The sequence below is a fragment of the Halichondria panicea genome, chromosome 14 (assembly GCF_963675165.1).
Source record: "Halichondria panicea chromosome 14, odHalPani1.1, whole genome shotgun sequence".
NCBI lineage: Eukaryota > Metazoa > Porifera > Demospongiae > Suberitida > Halichondriidae > Halichondria > Halichondria panicea.
Window position 1 is genome coordinate 3,366,585 of NC_087390.1, and position 19,808 is coordinate 3,386,392.

General features: G+C 40.5%; 2 protein-coding genes across 2 annotated transcripts; one reads left to right on the forward strand and one right to left on the reverse strand.

The window, feature by feature from the left end:
• Nucleotides 1-490: 490 nt before the first annotated feature.
• On the reverse strand, nucleotides 491-18,479 carry LOC135348028 (uncharacterized). The gene is made up of 16 exons (XM_064546177.1): nucleotides 18,263-18,479; nucleotides 16,607-16,711; nucleotides 15,771-15,813; nucleotides 15,385-15,457; nucleotides 14,825-14,922; nucleotides 9,390-9,463; nucleotides 9,160-9,206; nucleotides 8,154-8,391; nucleotides 7,966-8,057; nucleotides 7,577-7,611; nucleotides 6,263-6,906; nucleotides 5,799-6,094; nucleotides 4,728-5,625; nucleotides 4,381-4,464; nucleotides 2,708-4,162; nucleotides 491-1,278 (listed from the first exon to the last, which is right to left on the reverse strand). The coding sequence occupies exons 1-16, from the start codon at nucleotides 18,362-18,364 to the stop codon at nucleotides 553-555; spliced, it is 5,010 nt and encodes a 1,669-aa protein (XP_064402247.1). The 5' UTR covers nucleotides 18,365-18,479; the 3' UTR covers nucleotides 491-552.
• Nucleotides 18,480-18,653: 174 nt separating this feature from the next.
• Nucleotides 18,654-19,559, forward strand: LOC135348031 (ras-like GTP-binding protein rhoA). The gene has a single exon (XM_064546181.1). It carries the CDS (start codon nucleotides 18,729-18,731, stop codon nucleotides 19,332-19,334), a length of 606 nt encoding a protein of 201 aa, XP_064402251.1. The 5' UTR covers nucleotides 18,654-18,728; the 3' UTR covers nucleotides 19,335-19,559.
• The last annotated feature ends 249 nt before the right edge of the window (nucleotides 19,560-19,808 follow it).

The following is a 19,808-nucleotide window of genomic DNA, read 5'->3' on the forward strand; positions in this document are numbered from 1 at the left end:
TATTACAATACTTATTATGTTATGTTTTGCAATCATGCTTTTACTTCCTGTCTGTGTGGCATATTTTATTTTTATTTGTAATTTGATAAGTTACTGTGCACAATATTTTATTCAAATTTTTATTCAGCTTTTTATTCACTCTAATAATGACCAACAAAACAGTCTTATTTTATATTACTGATATCAGTATTATTGTGCTCATAATACAAAACAAATATATATACCTGAGTGACGGTATATAAATTGATCTTGAATAGTTGTTGCTTGCTTTCATTTGTTTTACCTCATTTGTGTAATGTCACTAATGAACAATAATTATGTTTGTGTGTATTTTGTGAATATAATAATTATACTTGGATAGTCAAACTCAACTCCACCGACAATAATACGTACATATAATTGCCATAGCATCGCAACAATTATCGTAAAATGACTGCATGCATGCATGCTCAAAATCTTATTAGCTTTGATGCTCCTTATATAACAAATGTAGAAAAGCAAGTATAACACGTACATGTACTGTACAAGTAGTGGGAAAATTCTGCAACAATGCTAAACATCAATAACATAATAGTCTTTGCCTGAATACTTAGTTGTTGGGTAACCTGGATTGTTCGTGGGACCTGTGCTTGAAGTGGGAGTGGCTCGGTTTGTACTTCGTGGATCACCGCCTCCTCCTTGAGCCACTGGAGGTTGAAATTGAGAATTGGGGTAAGAAAAAGTGTTTGCTCTTCTCTGTACTTGGGAGGCCGGCCTTGTATCAGCAACAGTTGCTCGTCGCTCCATCTCAACACGCCTTTGATCAGCTGCCTGTCTTGAGTACGGCCGAGAAGGCACACTTCCTCTGTGTCTTTGTTCCATATCGTATCCAGTAGCAGAATGGGAACTGAGTTTAATTCGTTGACGCTCAAACTCTCGCTGTGTTTCAATCTCTCTCTGTCTCGTTGAATCGGGCTGTCTATTTCCGGACACAGGTATGGAACCACTTCTCTGTACTCCTGTCGGTCTGCCTGATCCAGGCCTAGAACTAGATCTTGGTTCTTGTGTGTGAGCATTTTCATCAAGGTCATCAATGGAAGCATACACAGGAGCTTGTTTCTGGTACGGCTTTGTAGGAACAGTCATGTTTGTGTCTTTTTTCATAGGCGGTGCCTTTTCTTGACTGCGTTTTGTTTGTGAATTAGTTGATGACTGTTTCATCCAATCAAGCACTCGCAATTTACGACTCCCTTTCACCTCCAGTTCCTTGAGATGTTCTTGAAATGATGCGTTTTGGGCCTACAGATAAACAGAATAGAAAAACAGTAACAGTGGTACATCTGATAGAATAATAGCCCAGGTGTGAGTGTGTCTAACTGAGGTTAAACTCAAGAGATACTGTTCATGCATGCATGGGAAACATTAACTTAAACACTATTCAGTGATGTACACGAAACAAACATGTATATAGTCCTGCATGGTATATAGCAGGTTGAAACTATGTAACAATAACAAACAATAAGGTGACAGCCTGCAAATTACGTAACACAGACTGGTTGTAGTAGACTTACAGTAGGTGTCTCAAATTTCATGGCAGTAAGGGGGAATTTTAACCATGCATACAAGACTTGCATGAGGAGCACAGTGGTATTAAAATAAAGTAATCGTCAATGAAATGTAGAATAGACTCTGGCAGATTAAGGGGAACAGGTTCATAGTCCATTTCTAAAAGCAGCTAAAGCATTAGGAAATAGATACGTATACCGTATAATTATCTTCTAATTTATCGGACAGCAAAAAATAATTATTTTGGAAATTGTCCGGGTATAATTGGAACAGATTTTTATAGAGCATGCGAAGTGTCCGGAATAATTAGAACAAGCAAGCAGCTGCATGCGAGCTAGCTAAGTTTAATAGAACAGGGTACGACTGAAGAGTTGCACTAGCTATCTAAAACTAGCTAATCAAAGCTATCTAACTGCAGTACTGTAAGTCTTACTTGCCGTCTATGAATGATAACTCAACTTTTCAAGGTATTGTCTGGATATTAATTTTAGTAATATTAAAGTACTGGAGTGTCCGTTGTATTAGAACAACGAAAATTGCCCGAAGGAGTGTCCGGGGTAATTAGAAGTGTCCGATAAATTAGAAGATATACGGCACTAGATTTAGTCACAGCACCATAAACACTGTATCAGGAGCACTCCTAACCTCGAGACCAGACCGATTAAAATACGGCCTGGTCTCTATTGCATGGGTGATAGTGCACATGGGCGAATTGAGTCACCCAGAATCTGGGTGACTCGTTATACTTTAGTAAACCTTATACCGTAAACTAGTTTGTTTACTAGTTTCTTTCCGTATTAATTTTAACAAATACTTGTCTCCTGTGAAGTTGTGGCTTATGCTCTCTATTGCGTTGTCGAGAAGACTTGCTGGCTAGATGTTTTGAACTTGGTTTCTGTACAAATGAGAGCTTCTTCTGGCTTCAGACTAGTGTGCAAGCCTTCTCAACAACACCATAGAGGGCCACAGCTAGCTAGCTAGGCTATAAAGCTTCATATACATGTACATAGTAGATAGTACGTGGGCGTGTATGGACCACGCCTATGATTAATTACACATGCTAGGCCGTATTTTAATCGGCCTGGATTCGAGGCTAGAGCACTCTTGACGCTATGCATAATTACTGTTTGATATACACGTTTTATTATCATTACACACGTACCTGTGTAGCAGGAGAGGGTGTGTCCCTGTCATCATTAGGATTATTAGTGATGAAATAAGTGGGAGAGTTTGGCAGCGAGTCGTCACTTATTGGTGATATTGTCGGACGTTGCTCTTCATGTGGATAGCGATTGGACCATCCTGAATCTCGACCGGTACTAAACGTCTGTGTCCTACGAACATCACCTCCTACATGTCCCCCCTGCGATGGAGGCCTGTAGTTTCGAGACCGTGGATTCGCTTGGTTATAGCTCTTCAGTTGCCCAGTTTCAGGCCGTGTATTTTGCCCCTGTGTAGTACCAGAGCTGGTAAATGGAGGTGGTTGTTGAAACCGTGTTGATTTTATGACCTCGTGATTCTGTGAAGGAGGCAGGTTAACTCTAGTTGGATAGGTAAATGTATTTGGGGCCAGATCACTGTGGGTGTGCTGTGACATAGGGGTTAACGGAGTGCTCGGACTGGGAGGGGGGCGGTACGCAGTGGGAGTGGAGCCCAGGAATACGGTAGGTTCCGTTGAACGTCGCTGCTGTGAACTGGAGTAGCCAACTTGCTTTGTCTCTGGTTCATCAAAATAGTTTGTGTTCCAAGTGTGTGCAAACTGTTTCTGTTCTTGAAGTGGATCCGCATTTCTTTGCGCGTATTTCAAAAGGCCTGTCGATTTATCATTTTCTATAAATGAAGATCGTTTATTTGGCTCTCGAGTAACGACCTCAGGGTACACAAGGCTTGTTTGGTACTGCTTGTGAGCTGCTTTTGGTGTGTCGTACACAACTGCATCGGAGCTACTGGTAGTTATGGTAACTGAAGCATCGGAACTGTAATAGTTTGTACTGGCAGTTCCATTGGTTGAAGGGTGCGCGTTAGCAGAACTGACAAACGATGGAGTTTTAATCGACTTTTTCGTTTCTAGGTGATTATCATCATCTATCCATTGCCTGTGTGTGATATCAGTGCTCTTCAGAGTGTTATTCTTTGAGGATTCCTCTTCATTAAACGTATGCGGACTGACTTTGATGGTGGGTGACATTTGCATGCGAACAAGCCTGGGTGAATCGTAAGTAGGGGGTACGGCTACTAGTGGAGACAAGGGTCGAGAATTTTGTCTACCTTCAGTAGAGTTGCTTTGTTGTTTCAAAGTTGATGCCTGATTTACACTGGCTTTTCTTTCACTTGTTTCATCCAGAGGAGGTGAAATAGCTCCGTCCGAACTGTCAGCTGGTTCTGTAGACGACTGTCGCACCCTGGAGAGGAAACTTGCTATCACCGGAGGCAGTGTTGCCGTAGCACTAGACGGCCGGAAATTGTTCATCTCAGTTTTATCCGTCACATTGAGATCAATCTTCTGTAAATGTTCCACACTGGCATGAAATGGAGAGCTGTAGGAGGAGACACTAGATGGGGGGAGTAGACGCGGGGAGGTGAAGCCAGAGGGAGAAGGACTCCTCAGATCAGACCACTGCAGGAGAGGAATTGCATCATGCCCAGTATTCTATGATTAACATGAGGCAATTACAAATATATGGCACAGGTCATTTCCTTTACACTCGTGCAGACTTAAACAATAATACTGTTAAATCCACTATTTTACTGTCGTACTGCCATTTTTACTGTCGTACTGTCATTCTAGTCCATCATACAGTACAACAAAAACTTCTATGTATGCCTCAAATGTACCTCTGCCTCCATATCCTGTGAGAGTGCTACAAGGTGGGCCGGGGGTCGGGGTACCATTTCACTCTCCCTTACTTCATCCATTATCTGGGGGATGGGGGGGGAGGTTGGTACAGTACGGAGTTTCATTACAATTACGGACTATATCAGTCTCCTGGTCAGATTTACTACACAATGAGGTTTCTTTGCTGGGGATTAGATGCTCTAATCAATAATTTTTATTTTTAAAACCACATAAACCACAAAATTAAATATACACGTACGTCGTACGTAAACACACTGTTTGACAGAACTTAATGCTCTAGCCTGAAACTCAAGTTATTAAGATGAAATAAATAAACATCACTTACAGTTTTGAAGTCGGTGGGTGAGGTCACTCGAGGTGTGTCAGTCCACCCCGACAAGTTCTCCTCTGTGCCCTCCTGTAATTGCGGCTCTGGAGACTCAACATTCTTATCAAACCAGTTATCAACAAGTGAAGGGGAATTGTCATTAATGACTTGAGATTCATGCTCAGCAATTTGAACGTGTTTTCTTCGAGGCTCGATGTCATGACTAAACACACCAATGTCACTTTCTCGGTTCTCGGACAACAATTGGTTGACAGCTTTCTGGGAGTTGAGAAGTTTTCTTTCAGATGCTCGGCGATTATGCCTTGCTTGTTCAACTTTACTATCGCTTGCTCTACGGAATCGCTCCAACTCAGAGTTAGGTTCATCGCCATGAGATGGGTGCTCCAGTTTGGAACCTGAAGTGTGTCTTGGATGAACAAAGTGTTCGTTGTTAGCGGTAAGTTCATTTAAAAGGTCATCAACTTCACGGATAGGATCAGTGGTAATATCAGATTGCTTGTAATTGGAGGTTACAATATTAGATTCTCTACTTTGAGTGGGGTAAATTGCCTCGCTTGACTTGTACTGCAGTAATGGACTCTCGGGTTTTTGAAAAGCATTGTTTCTATTCGGAGAGGTATTGGGAGCTCTCCTGTCTTTCTTTGGTGAGGGTAGTGTCTTTGAGTGTGATGAGATGTGATCATATAGTTCCGAACTTTCTGGGTAGTAATTTCGTGGTGGTTTAGGTGGACCTTGCATCAACTGTGATGGTTGTGAAGGGCCTTGTGAAGTGAGTGGAGAGGGTGGTGTAGCGTGCAAAACTCGTAGTTCGGGGGAGGGTTGAAAGTGTTCGAGGTTGCCTCCTATACTGCTGCTACTGGTGCTGTCCTGTGAGCTATGTGATGGTTGGAATGACCTGCAGAAAAAACTAGAGTGTTACATGTGCGTACAAACGCAAAATACAATCGAGGCTCAGCATGGTGATCCTTTTCCTAACACAAGCTAACAAAACAAATAACAGTCACAATTTTTAGTTGTAAGAACTACAACCTATTTTTATGAGCAGATACATATAACATTATTATCTACCTGAGCCGTTGCTCCTGCACCCACTGTCTCACAAGTTTTTTCCCATCCTTCTTCTTTTTGTGCTCTCGGCCAGTCGTTTGAGATGACCCAATCTTATGTTGCTCGGTAGGACCGTGCCTAGGGGCCTCTTCCGCCTTGTACAGGGAAACCCCGGGCTTATGCTTGGGTGAGTGTGTGTGGTCATCCTTGTATGGGGAGCGGTGGTGATGGTGATCCATTATTGGGGGAGTGTGCTCGGGAGAGTGGAACGATCTCGGTAAGGTTTGTGAGTTCAGCACAGCAGGTGATTTCTGGAGCTGTAGTACATGTACCACTCATCAGACATTACTGTACGTATTTTAATGTTTATGCGCCTTTAATATACTATAGCACTAATCATTTAGTCGTGCAATTTTTCGTATGTGTACAATTTAAATACATGCATGAGGTGTCACCTTACGTATTATAACAAGCAAGTAACTTACACTGCTCGTGGGGTACGGTTCCTCCACGATCCCTCTGTCTGTCTCCCTCCCCTCGGGCGCCATACTCACAAGCTCCTCCTTCTCATCCCCCAGTTCGTCTGCCAAGTCCAAAAGTGAGCCATCCATATCATCATCCTGAGAAAAGTTGCTACTACGACTCGACTTTGAGAGACGAGAACTAGACCCGGACTTTAACCCCTCTCTCCTAGAATTCTCGTCTTGTTGTGGTTCATGTGACCTACTACCCAAACTGTCTTGTTGCAGGGCATGTGGAGATTTATCTTCATAGTGATTGGGAATTCCTCGTGTATGCTCATGGCTAGTAGCCAGCCTATGGGGGACTGAGGTTGCATCATCTTGATTCAAAATGTGGGGCATGTCAGGCAGGAAAAGCTGCATGTTGTCAACAGTTTGAGGCTCCTTTCGCAGATCTGGACTGTCTGTATCTTCGGAATGGTCTGGTTGTTTTGCCAAGCCTCGATGAGACATAGCAGCTATCAGAACTGGATCGTCACTGGGTAACTTTCGGGGTAGGCTTCGAGATTTCTTCAATTTGGCCCCGTGTGATTCGTCAAGGGAATCTATGGGATATCCAAACATGTCCACGTTGGGAGGTATTGCCACAGGGCTGCGTAGATCAGAAGCTAAAGTGGGGAGGGGTCAACAGGTAAAGGGTATGAGCCATTTGTTATGCAAGCCTTAGTATCCATTATTTTAATACTAAATTACTATGACAGTTATAAAACAATCGCGACACGTGTTATGCTTGTCTGTCACAAATGGTGCAATCTTATTGGTCACTGAAAGAGGTTCATAGAGATCTGTTAGACATTCAGAGGTCTTTTACGAATCTATTTTTGATTAAGCCTACATGCCTTGCACATGACCGGAAGATAGTCCATAAAAAGGAGCTCTATAAGCAACAGTCGGTGCGCTACGTTATAGTTAGAACATGGGCATGAGGTATCTATGTTATAGTGTCCCAAATCTCGAGTAATAACGGTGCGCTACTGCAAAAATAGAGACTATAGGCTAGCTCCAAAACGGTAGTTAAGCAACACGTCATCTCCTATAGATGCTCAAAGCTTCCTTGGTACCGTGACGTTATTGCATACTTACAAAGTGTTAGCAATTAGTGGGATATCTGACTAACGATTGAACCTCAAAGTTATGCACTGTTTGTAATTAGCAGCTATCTGATATATGAGAGTTCTATCATCTGTACATGTGTCTTGCGCTTAATGTTTGAAGTTGGACAGTATGGCTAATGGGCTGAAGGTGTAAGTGTATTAATCACTTGTCCATAAAACACACCTTCAGGCTCTTCTTTGCCTCTGTGGTTAGGAGTGCTGTAGAATGAAACACATGCAATTAAAGGTCACATGCCAACAGAGAGATCAAATTTTAACGTTCCTCACTGTTGCATAAACACCTATACAGAGTACTGCATTATACAATTCATGTCAGATTAACCAACAATGAAAAACAGTATGCACCCAATAAGTATACATGCATACCGTATCTTGCGAACTTTGCGAGTGCTAATGGCTTTGCAAAACTAAGATCGCAAAAAAAAACCTATAATTTAGCATGGCATCAGAATCTTTCATCACAAATTGTCAAAATGTCTGCTAACTTGGCTCGTAAAATTGATATAGAGTGGGTAGGTTAAGTGCATGTACGTGGTTAAATGATTTTCTGACCTGTAGAATCCTGCATTCACCACACAGATGTTCCACAGTTCCTTGGTAGCCTTGCTTGAGTCCTTCTCCAAAACAAGCAATTTCTCAAGGTCCTGTGTCGAGACAAATCCACAGTAATTAATTCTGTCTTAGTCTGTAACACTTTGCCTAAAGCATGCACCAATTTCAGCATAGGGACATGTAATTACCTTTTCATCTTTGACGATGACCGTTAGTTTCTTGCCTTTGAAGGAGACCTCGACCATTTTCATCCAATCGTAATACTCTAGCCGCCGACTGCGCTGGTAAAGGGACAGTCCATTAGGGGAAATCCCTACCCTACAATGTCCATCCTTGTACTTAACATCGTGGAAGGCTGTACCATAGTTGTCCATATCACGAGCCTTGCGGAGAAACCCACTCACAGACTGCTGCGGATTCGTACCTCTGAAGGTGGTACGAACGATTAATTGACCAAAAGGAAGGGGTTGTACTTATGTAGTCATATATAAACGTACTCAAAGTGAACAGCATAATATTACACAAACAGTATACTTGTAACATATCTATGATGGGATATCTTTTGCAATTCAATTCAGCACGTATATGTGTATTGATTGTAGCACAGTAAAGCAATTACAGAGTGTCATTAGCTGTGCATATAACATAGTGTTAGACACTAGTTGATAAGATCTACATGGGAAGTACATGGGAAGTACATGGGAAAAGTGCCTCAGAGCAGGTATACTATGGGACTTAGTATACCTGCAAATTTACTTAGTATACCTAGTATTCCGTTGTCAAGTAATTGTATTGTAGTCAAGCGGTTTGTGCATGCGCACTAGTATCTAAATGAGTTAGACACTGTTTTGTCAGTGTCTATGGCCATAGACACCTCCAAAACAGTGTCTAACTATTATGTAATTGATGCAAATACGTAAAAGGATTGCTGTCAATAGCGCACTACAGTAATTGAGTGTGAGAGCAGTATTTAGTGTCATCAATAGAAGGAGTGAAAATAAATGGCCACACAGACACAAAATTACGTTACGTACATGCATCCTGCTAATTGCTATTGTGTTTAATGGGTTAATTATTAAGGACAATGCTCAGAGGTGGGGAGGTGGTGTGGGGCGGTCTATTCACACAGAATTAATGGACAATACAACAATACAGCGGATTAGAGCACCTGTACATTGTAAGATGCTCGCTCACCTGAGCAACTTGTGAGAATGTGAAATCTCCTCTTGCAGCGTGATGTCCTATTATGATGTATAAAACAAGATTGTGACTCCCCAAATTCAATACAATGATCATAATTATATCCATTGAATTCAGCCTACGTAGCTCACAACAACATTCACTACTCACTGTGCACGTGTACAGCCGTACCGTAGACTAAGTTATAATTATATGCAATGGGCTGAAATGTAACATGCTTTCACCTCATTAGAGACCAGTTTCTCGTCACACATGTACTCAATGTCAGCGTCCATGCTCTCATAGTCTCCCAGGTCCGCTGTGCGTGCGAGTGGGTGTGGCACATTAATAGTTGTATGTCATAATACACAACAGCTAGCAACACACATGCATGACTGTACACTGTACATACATGGTCTAGGCCGGTACAATGCAGACACTTTACCCTTGCATTGTCTTGGGGATAGCTTCTATGTTTGAATTGGTATCTAAAACAGCACATACGTACGTACCTCTATACACCCACTCCAAATTTAAGCTAATAAGGAAAATAGCTACACGCATTGTTTGCGTAGGTATATAATTTATATGCGCCACATAATTATGTAGATTCAGGTGAAATTGGATTAGACGACGCTGCTTTTGTTTTGTTACCCTATCTAGATGAAATAGGATGATCTGAGAATGCACACAAAAACTAGCCCATAAAATGCATACACACTACTGGCTGTGTTCCTTCCTATGTTTGGGTATACATCAACTACTATAAGGTTACCAATGTATCTGTTTCAGGCGTGAGTTAAATGATCTGCTTTTTATACACGTACATCAATCTGTATTGTTTGCGTAGGTATAATTTTTTATAATCTATGTGCGCCACATATGTAGAAATTGGATTAGACGCTTTTGTTTTGTTACCCTATCTAGATGAAATAGGATGATCTGAGAATGCACCCAAAAACTTGCCATAAAAATGCATACACAAATGCTCACTCGCCCACTACTGGCTGTGTTGCTTCCTATATGTTTGGGTATACATCAACTACTATAAGGTTACCAATGCATCTGTTTCAGGCGTGATCAGTTAAATGATCCTGCTTTTTACACAATGTTATTGTCTACTGTATATAGCTAGAGTATATAATTATGCAATGCAGTGTAAAATTTCAAGGCTTGGTATAACAACAAGGTGCAGGGTTCATCTGTTCACATGACTAAAGTTATAATAGTGTACACGTATGCGAAAATAATATTACTACAGTAAAACCTCTCTCTTAAATATATGATCGCCTACAATTAAGCAGTCATGTATGTATATATGTACTAAAAGTCTCTACGACTGCAGTATGCTATTCTCAGCAGATCAGCTCTTACTATTGAGTACAGTATATAAAATTCTATAATACATGACATTGCAATGACATCTGTGTAATCATTGTGTGCTATAATTTTGGTTGACATCAATTGTTATATTAACTCAAATGGAATGCAAGAGTTATATACATTTTATGAAGTAAGTGAACTTTTGAACAAAAGGACAATTCATGCAATTACTGCAACAGCTTATTCATTAACCCTGAATTGAATTAGTGGCCTATTCCAATAGCAATAGCCAGAATCCACACAAGCTAGCATAATGCAGCTATTGTATGTAGGCACTCGCAGGCTTCAGGACAGATAGTTTGACGTACTTTACAAACCCTATTCATGCTAAGTGCTGAAACCACCTGTTTGAATAAAGTTAACTACAAGAAAAATGACCGTTTAGATGGTATCTGTGTTCATAGGTTGTGACTCATAATTGGGACAGATGTCTGTCTATCCACTCAACTAGTATGGCTGTAAAGGGGGATTCAGGTTGTCCTATTAATACAATAAAACAGCTGCAATACTTAATCACAACTCGTGTACACCAAAAGAGAATGTTACTTCGTAGATGAATGGATTTAGGAGACCTGATGCTTATAATCACATGTTAACTGATAGATATCAGCACGGTCATGTTACCAAATTAGTCATTATCATGTTTACTGGGTTCCCATGGATATACACTGGCACCTGTTGTGTAATCCAGCAGTATATAACACAAAAATGAACTTCCATAATTAGGCAAGGAACATCAAAGAGTCAGTGTAATTCCCAACAGGGGCTGTTGCCTAGATACCACTCTCTCAACTATAACCAATGATCATTAGAATACCAAATGCATGAAATGTGATTTGTATGCACACATTCAAAAGCTCACAGCAACAAAAGCACCTGTTTACAGAACTCTCTATGCCCCAAACCATGCACGGTTGGTAGCTGAAGACATGCCATACAAGGAAACAAGGAAAACACAAGAGCCACTGTACTGAGATCATAAGAGTAGCGTGTAAACATTAGGCCATAATAATTATGCTGAGTTTAGGAGCACGTTGTATTTGCACGAGACAAATAAATGAGATCATAAGCATGTAAACAGGACACTGGACCATGCAGGGTTACTACCAAACAGCACTTACAAATCTGTACTGGCGTAATTAAAAGTGCTGGCAAGTGATCACAATGCACACAAAATTGAAAGCACGCCAGTACATAACTATACAGTGCGCCTAAGATACTAGTTAGCTATGAGTGGAGCCGGTTTGGTATAATTATTATAATTATATGCATTGGTTCTTAATTTAATGCCTTTGTACATACATTTCTGCAACATATCTCTATGCATGACTATAACTATGTCACTGCATGAGTTACCATACTTGTATACAAGAGCACTGTTGCCATAGCTAGACAGTTGCTATGGAGAACTCAGAGAATTTCTGAATGGAATGCAGTAAAAATGTTAAATGGACCCTTATGAATAAACTTATATGCTGCCTAAAAAATTACACTGACGCAGCAGGTTGAGATGGGTAGGCTAGGTTTAAGAGAATTCACCTGCGACTTGGCCTTATACGTTCCGATTTAGTGGGCATAGATTGACCTTGACATTTTTGTGGCTCCATTTGGAAGGCTAACTTATTAAGATACATATGAATACCGATGTCCTAAGCACCCAAAGCAGCTGTTGCAGAGATGTATGATTATAAATTATCTTGGGGTAACAACAAAGCATAGTCGACTATGCATGTGTTTATAACACGTCAGCCAGTAAGGCTACATGCATGACTGTTACGTAAATTATGTAATGCTAGCTGTTACAATTCTATTACCTGCTAATGCACTTTGGAACACCTTATGTCACGTTCATCCAACCACAACACAACTAAGCTTCCAGCTTGGGCTAAGAGCAAGAATAAAAGACATCAGTGGAAGTCAACTTTGGTGGGTGCACATCATAATTATCCTGTAACCACGACAACAGGATATTAAAGCCTATAGTTCACTTCCATAGTGTTACCTCATAAAGGGTTTATCTCTTTGAAGGATGCATGTAAAGAGTAAAGAGTGCTCTGTTTGCATCTGTACCCATTGCCTCAATTTAATAGTGCAGTATTACGAGTCGTATATTATACCTTTACCGACTGGCACTCTGATTCACTAGCTAGTGCCGTACATACTCTAGTGTATACACTGTCAGATATTATAGATTTGCTGGCGTCTCTCCTCATTCAGTAAACAACGTCCCAAAAAGGATTAGCACACACGAAGTAGAGAGGGATGGCTGATTCCCTATTATAAGCTGCTGTCTTTCACAGGGGGATTTTAGTGTTTGCAACTACCGCGTATATCTTCTAATTTATCGGACACTTCTAATTACCCCGGACACTCTTTTGGGCAATTTTGTTGTTCTAATACAACGGACACTCCAGTGCTTTAATATTATAAATATCCGGACGATACCCTTGAAAACTTGAGTTACATTCATAGACGTCAAGTAAGACTTAGAGTGCTGCAGTTAGATAGCTTTGAGTAGCTAGTTTTAGATAGCTAGTGCAACTATTCAGTCGCACACTGTTCTGTTAAACTTAGCTAGCTCGCACGCAGCTGCTTGCTTGTTCTAATTATTCCGAACACTTCGCATACTCTATAAAAATCTGTTCCAATTATACCCGGACAGTTTCCAAAGTAATTATTTTTTGCTGTCCGATAAATTAGAAGATATACGGTATAATTGTTGAACACTGCATTATTATACCCACAAAATATTCCCCCGTTTGTTTCATGCCATCACTTGCTTTCCAAGAAAAGAAACATAATTATCGAAAAATGACTGCCTTTGATTCCTAGTAAAAGCTAGGGAGGATGTGATGCTAAATGAATGCAGTGGGTGTTCTGGCAGACACTAACTTCCATATCCTAGGGTGTAACACGGTCACAGCGCATCATAATGTGTGCAGGCACGTACATGGCCGAACATTAGTACTTACTTCCTGGTTGATTTTTGACAATTAGGTGTCGAAATGCAGTGACTACATAATTATTTACAACCTCAGCAGGTGGCATAATTTCAAAGGTACAAAGTCGTGCATGAGACAAAGGTACATCCCACACGCGCAGCTAGGCAACTTCAGCTGCATGCATGCATGACCTACAAATAATTCACATTCACAAATCACAATTGATCGAGTTACAGCTAGGTGCTTAATTGTAAGTACACGCCTGGACGGTTTTCAGTGCTGTTCCCAAAGCACTAGACCAGTCCAAATTCTATATAGCCATGCATGCACACACATTATGTCTTCGCTACGATGCAGACATGTGTACATGTAAATAGCTGTTACACAAACAAAATGCACTACGTACGGCCTTGTACACAGCTAGATATTTCTGAACGCCAACGTTTGCACTAGCTAGACAAACACTTCACATCACTTAGTTAATAGGTAGCAGTGCACCAACGCAGCTACATCTCCTCTAAGTAACTGATCCGACATACCTTTTACAAATGAAACAATACGCACCTATATATTAAAGTGCCTGAATGTATACATTACTAAATTAGGACCTCAAATTTGTATTATAGCTAATCGAGTCAATCTCCATCCAGAATTATAATTGGAGTATACACAATACAAGACGCTAGCTTGCAATCCAAAGCATAAATATAGCTACTATATAAAGGAATAAGCAATGCAATAGACCATAGCTATATATTACACGTACACATCTGTATAAGGTGCAGGGGAGGGAATTAATACCCAGACAACATTTTTGGAGGTATACAATACGCATGTGATGTAAGATATTGACTTATATATAATTATAGTCTCCCAATGAAGCAAATTTGATGGTAATACTGTATTAGTCACCAGAAATGTCCCCTCTAGCTAAGGGCCTACAAACGTACGTATGTGAGTACAAGTCCCACACATTACACTCAGCCAATTAATTGTGTAAACATCCTCTAAATAAATGCATTCCCAACAAACGTCAGAATGAAAGTTGTGACCAGCTGGCATAGATAATGAAGTGTGACCGACTGTGTGTGTGTGGCTGGCTATAACACCATGTACAGTTAAACTAAACAATGCTCGTGTACGCTTCCAGTACAAGCTAGTTGCCATTCTAAAAAATTACAACATGGGAAACTCAATCAGGTCACCATACATCACAAGAACAACAGTGTTTGTACCTAAATGATGTAACCTATAAGTTGTAAGCAAATACAATACCAATCACCTTTTAGAAATTGCTTATCTTACACAAATTAGTGTCGAGAATAGTCCTTGTGATTAAACATTGTGTCGCTCACCTTGTAGAACGTATGAGAGTAGACTAGGGGCAAGTTGGTTCGGGCACCTCAATACTCCATCAATAATGTCCCTCCTCACCTGCTGGTAAAAGTGAGTCCTGGATGGAAAGAGAAGATGGGTTGTTTAGACAAAGAAGCGCTACTCGCAGGGCACGTTGTTATAGTTACATGTATGTTATGCCAGTTAAGTCAACAGAAGAGCTTGCACGTAGTTTGGCTAACAAACTTTGATTAGTGAAGTAGGATTTGATACATTTACACTCTTAGTTGTAACAGGGTGTTAGTTAAGTGCTACAGTTTAAATCAACATGCAGGTATTTCTTGTCACTGGCTTGCTAGTCAGGTGCTAACTGTAGATGCGCTTGTGTTAAATCACTTGCAGTTTGGTATAAAGTATAAAGTGAACTTGAATGATCGTAGTGCTAATTAAGTGACTACGTGGAAGATAGAAGCCAGGCCCTATTATTACGTACATACGTACATTATTATGGTCGAGGGTGTAGCACTTATGTAATTCACTCTTTTACACATATCAGATATAGCTACATTGATGTACATACCTGCTGCTGGGCCTAGAGACCATGGGATCCAGAGGGTAGTACCTCACCTTGAAAGTTACCCTATATGGAGTGCCTGCAACAAGGAGTTAAGGAACAAGGATACACTTAATTGAGTTACTCATAAGTTCATAACTCTGGATACTACGTAATTGGACCCACAATAATTGAATGCAGTTACTGGTGGCAGTTGGCAGGGCAATATGTCTAATTGGTGCAATGGCTGTTATGGAAACACAATAAAAGTACAAGCAGACCACCTTAAAGAGTCCTACGAATGCCATACAAAACTACACTATTCTCACAGTACATATGTCTAGGGATGATTTGTGTATAATTATAAAAGTGCAACTGTTACGCATTTACAACAGCCAGACCCAACAACTCACGTTTGATCTGCTTCTTTAATGGCTTGGTAAGGTCCAGCCATTGCTGGAGGGGTGAAAAACAGGTCATGTTGATTAGTATTGTTTGTAAAAACATGCTCTTGAAGAAGGTCACACACATGCATCAACATCACCTTGTGCCTTGAAGACGGCTCTAATTATTTACTCGTTGAAAAGTGGTTATGATATACGTACTTGTCCCCATGCGTAGGTTGATGCTATCACAAGTAAATGGTTTTACTTGTACATTGACCCTTATGATGAGGCAATTAAAAAATTATAACGAATTATACACACTTTTAATGGCCACGTATTTGCAGTGCGTGTGACGCTATACATAATTATATGTAAATATACTCACGGAGAACAGTCACATATTGTACATGCGCGTATGTACTGGTAATTCATAGCGTTCTTGTATTACTCGCATGTTTGCGATTCCTAGCATTATTTACTGTTCCCAAATTCGGACTGTGTGTACGTATGTAATACGAAGAAGGCTGAGAGACAATTAATATTATTACTAAGCTGCCATGCCATTTGTTGTAAAACAATTCGTAGCACTACACAGCTACATATGTATTCATTCTGTCAGTCAGTTGAAGCTAAGTTTATTTGTGTCAATCCACAAACAGACTGTGCACTTGTATATGGACCCAACAATTAATCGCCCAGATCAAAATTATGCTGAAAACCCTAAGCCTTGATTATGGGTACATGCATGGTGCGGAATGAAATCTAAAATCAAATTGCTCAAGTAGCGAACGAATTAGAAGATGCGCCAGTAGGATATCCCAACTAATTGGCAGGTGGGGTGGACAAATTAAAATATTTCTTACCGGAATTTTGTGGTCATCTTCAAATTCTAAACCGAAATATTCTTTCTGAGTGATTTCCAGCCTTCGTATGATCTGCTCAAAGAGTGCTTGTCCATCAGCCTTTTTCTGTGCGTGTGTGTGTGTGTGTGGGTGGGTGTGCGTGGGTGGGTGTATGTATTCACACTAATGAATGCACTAACTAAACAGCTGGCAACAGTCTCAAAAATTAACGAGTTCATATCATGTTTAATGTTTAATGTGACACTAGATGCACGTAAAGTCGTATTACGTAGTATAGCTAGCCAGGCTAAAGTACTATGTTAGTACACTGTGTGAGATATAAACATTTAATACAAGCAGTGCGTAGTTGGTAGAACGGAGAAGCATCACAAAACACTGAAATAGAGTTAGCACTGCAGTTTGTGTAAACAAGTACTGGCTGGTGTAAACAAGTACTGGCTGGTGTGCTGTTTAAATGGGCCCAACAAACTACAACAAACAACACCATGTACAGCTATTATAATATAATAATTTAAATGGGGCTTAACAAGTAGGCATGGCAGCGTTACATGTGTGTGGGAGACTGTGCTGAGGCCAGCCAAGCTCACACTTTTATGATCTAAAGACTCAGTTATAGTTAGTCCTTAGAAATGAAATTAAAGCATGCGGGAGTTTAGGAGCACAATGAATAGAGAATGCAGATTTTAGTCATTGTCTCCAACATAGCTAGGTTTTGGTATGCGAACGTCAGGCATGCCTTTTATTCTATTCCCAGGTGAGTTCCAGTGTTTTGTGGGGATAAGGAAGAAATCGCATTTTTGGGTCACTGACTGGTACAGCATTTACCACTTACGTAGTTCACAGTCAGCTATTTACACTAGACATTTTAACGCACAGATATTCTAGCTATTGCCACCCCATCTGTGATCACCAATGTTGACACCTAATCAGCTACCAGAATATGTAAATATCGAGTGACTACCCACAAATTCCGAGTGTGCTTACATGGTAACATATTGAAGACGATGGTTCAGTTTCTATGGCAGCTGTTATACCATCACTAGGGGAAAATTGCATACTATGTTTCAAAACCACAATTGGTCCTGGTGAACGAGTACAATGTAGCGTCAAAAATTATTACAGATCTTACAATAATTGATCGGAGGAACTCTTGATTGGAATAAGTTGTTGTTGTACCGCTACAAGTCAAATACTTCGTCCTGTAATTTTTGTGAGGACAAGTAGAGGTAGAAGTGCACGTCAGCATAGCCATACGTACAAGAATAGTCCACGCAAGCACTAATTGGAATGGTTTCCATAATATCGCACATGTCCTCAGTAATACAAACAACGCTACTTCAGTGCTTAATGGAGTGTACAAAATTCAAAGGTGCCGAGAGAGCTAGTTTTGTACTACACAGGTCGCACGTAAGCTCATATCTCAGAGTCCCCACAGCTTCCTTCAGCTATGGTTTCTTTAAAGATGTGTTGTGTACACCAAAATCCTCAGGCTAGTGACTGTAGTAAACAACTAGTAGTATGTGAGTGCAACCAACGAACAGCATTTCTGCATCGTTTTATGGCGTGGCACGTATGTCTAGATCTGCGCATAATCACTTTATAACAGTTCTGTGCCTGTGTGTGAACTAGTTCATGCAGTATAAGGCCTGAACTTACTGTGATATCCAGCAAAATGTCTGAACCATCCAACAATCTGACAGTACAGGACTGAGCCCCTGGGGCAGTGGGCCCCTTTTTAGCTTTCCAGGTAGCTGACATCACAGTCGAGGCAATCTTTTACAGTACTATTGCACACAGTCTCCAGCTCTCACGTGCAAATCCAGCTAAAAGGAGTGCCCTCGACTCGAACTCAATCCACCCCTTTCTTGGTGTGTTTACACAGATGCTACCCTACATTCCGAAGATGCCAATTACCAATAATTATATTCATGATCACGTTGACGCACACATGCTCTGGACTTTCCCTACCATTATTCCAAGAAAATCAATGTTTGTGGTCAACAAATTCTCCCACATGTCTGGTGTCCGGTTATAAAAAGCCTGCAGTCGCCAAGCTGAACAAAAAAAACTTCAGCAAGCTTTGAATAGTAAAGAATAAAAAACTCATACAAACAGTATTGAAATGGACCGACGAATTGTACTGATTGGAGATGCTGGATGTGGCAAGACCGCATTGGCAATGAAAATGTCTGAAAACATCTTCAATGATTTCTACCAGCCTACAAGCTTCGAGAACTTCCAAGCTGAGCTCCCCACTAACAAAGGACGTTGCCAAATCACCATTATGGACACATCTGGCTGCCATGAGAACACACAGCTACGAAAGCTGGCTTACAAAGAGTGTGATGCTGTGATTGTTTGCTTTGATCTCACTGATGAGGAGACACTCACTAGTGTAGAAAAGAAATGGATCCCTGAATTGCGAGAGTATTGCCCACAAGTTCCAGTCTTCATTGCTGGCTGCAAACGTGCTATTATGTGCGAAAATAATTGCTGCTGTGGAAGAAACTGTTGCATGCAAACTGAAGAGGAGCTGCTGAGAATTGTGAGCAGTACTGGTGCTATGGCCTTCCTTGAGTGCTCAGCAGCTGAGCCCATCTCTGAAGATGGAGTCGAAAATCTATTCAAGTTTGTTGTTGAGTCTTCTGGCAAGAAAAAGAAAAGCATTCTTACATCTATCAAGAAACGATCTAAGCAGCTCAAACGACGACTCTCGATTCACTTCTAAACTCGGGTCAAACTGTCAGCTGAACTGCAGCGCGAGCTCGCCTTCTTATAAGATCGAGAGAGAAGCCTTGCCGCTACAGAACTATATACGGCCTGCCGAGGCAAAAGAGAATCCAATCCCAAACTTAATTTATACTTATTATGTTTATGTTTTACCTGTACATGTATAAGTAAGATTTTCGTAAGCAATGTGTTCACTATAAGATATTAACAATCAATTAATACAGTCAATGTAACATTGTAAAGCAGAAAACAAAATGGGCAAAATTATGAACTGGCATACCTAGTTATCACAGGTATAATTTATCATGCATGATTATGTTAGTACGTGTTGGATAATTTAATGATGGTCAATTCAAGATTAAGTTACACATATGTGTTTGTTTCAAATGCTAAAACTGGTTATAACTTTAGGAATTAAGGGATTTATACTAATGACATATCTACCGTATAGCGCAAAATTTTCGAGGCACTT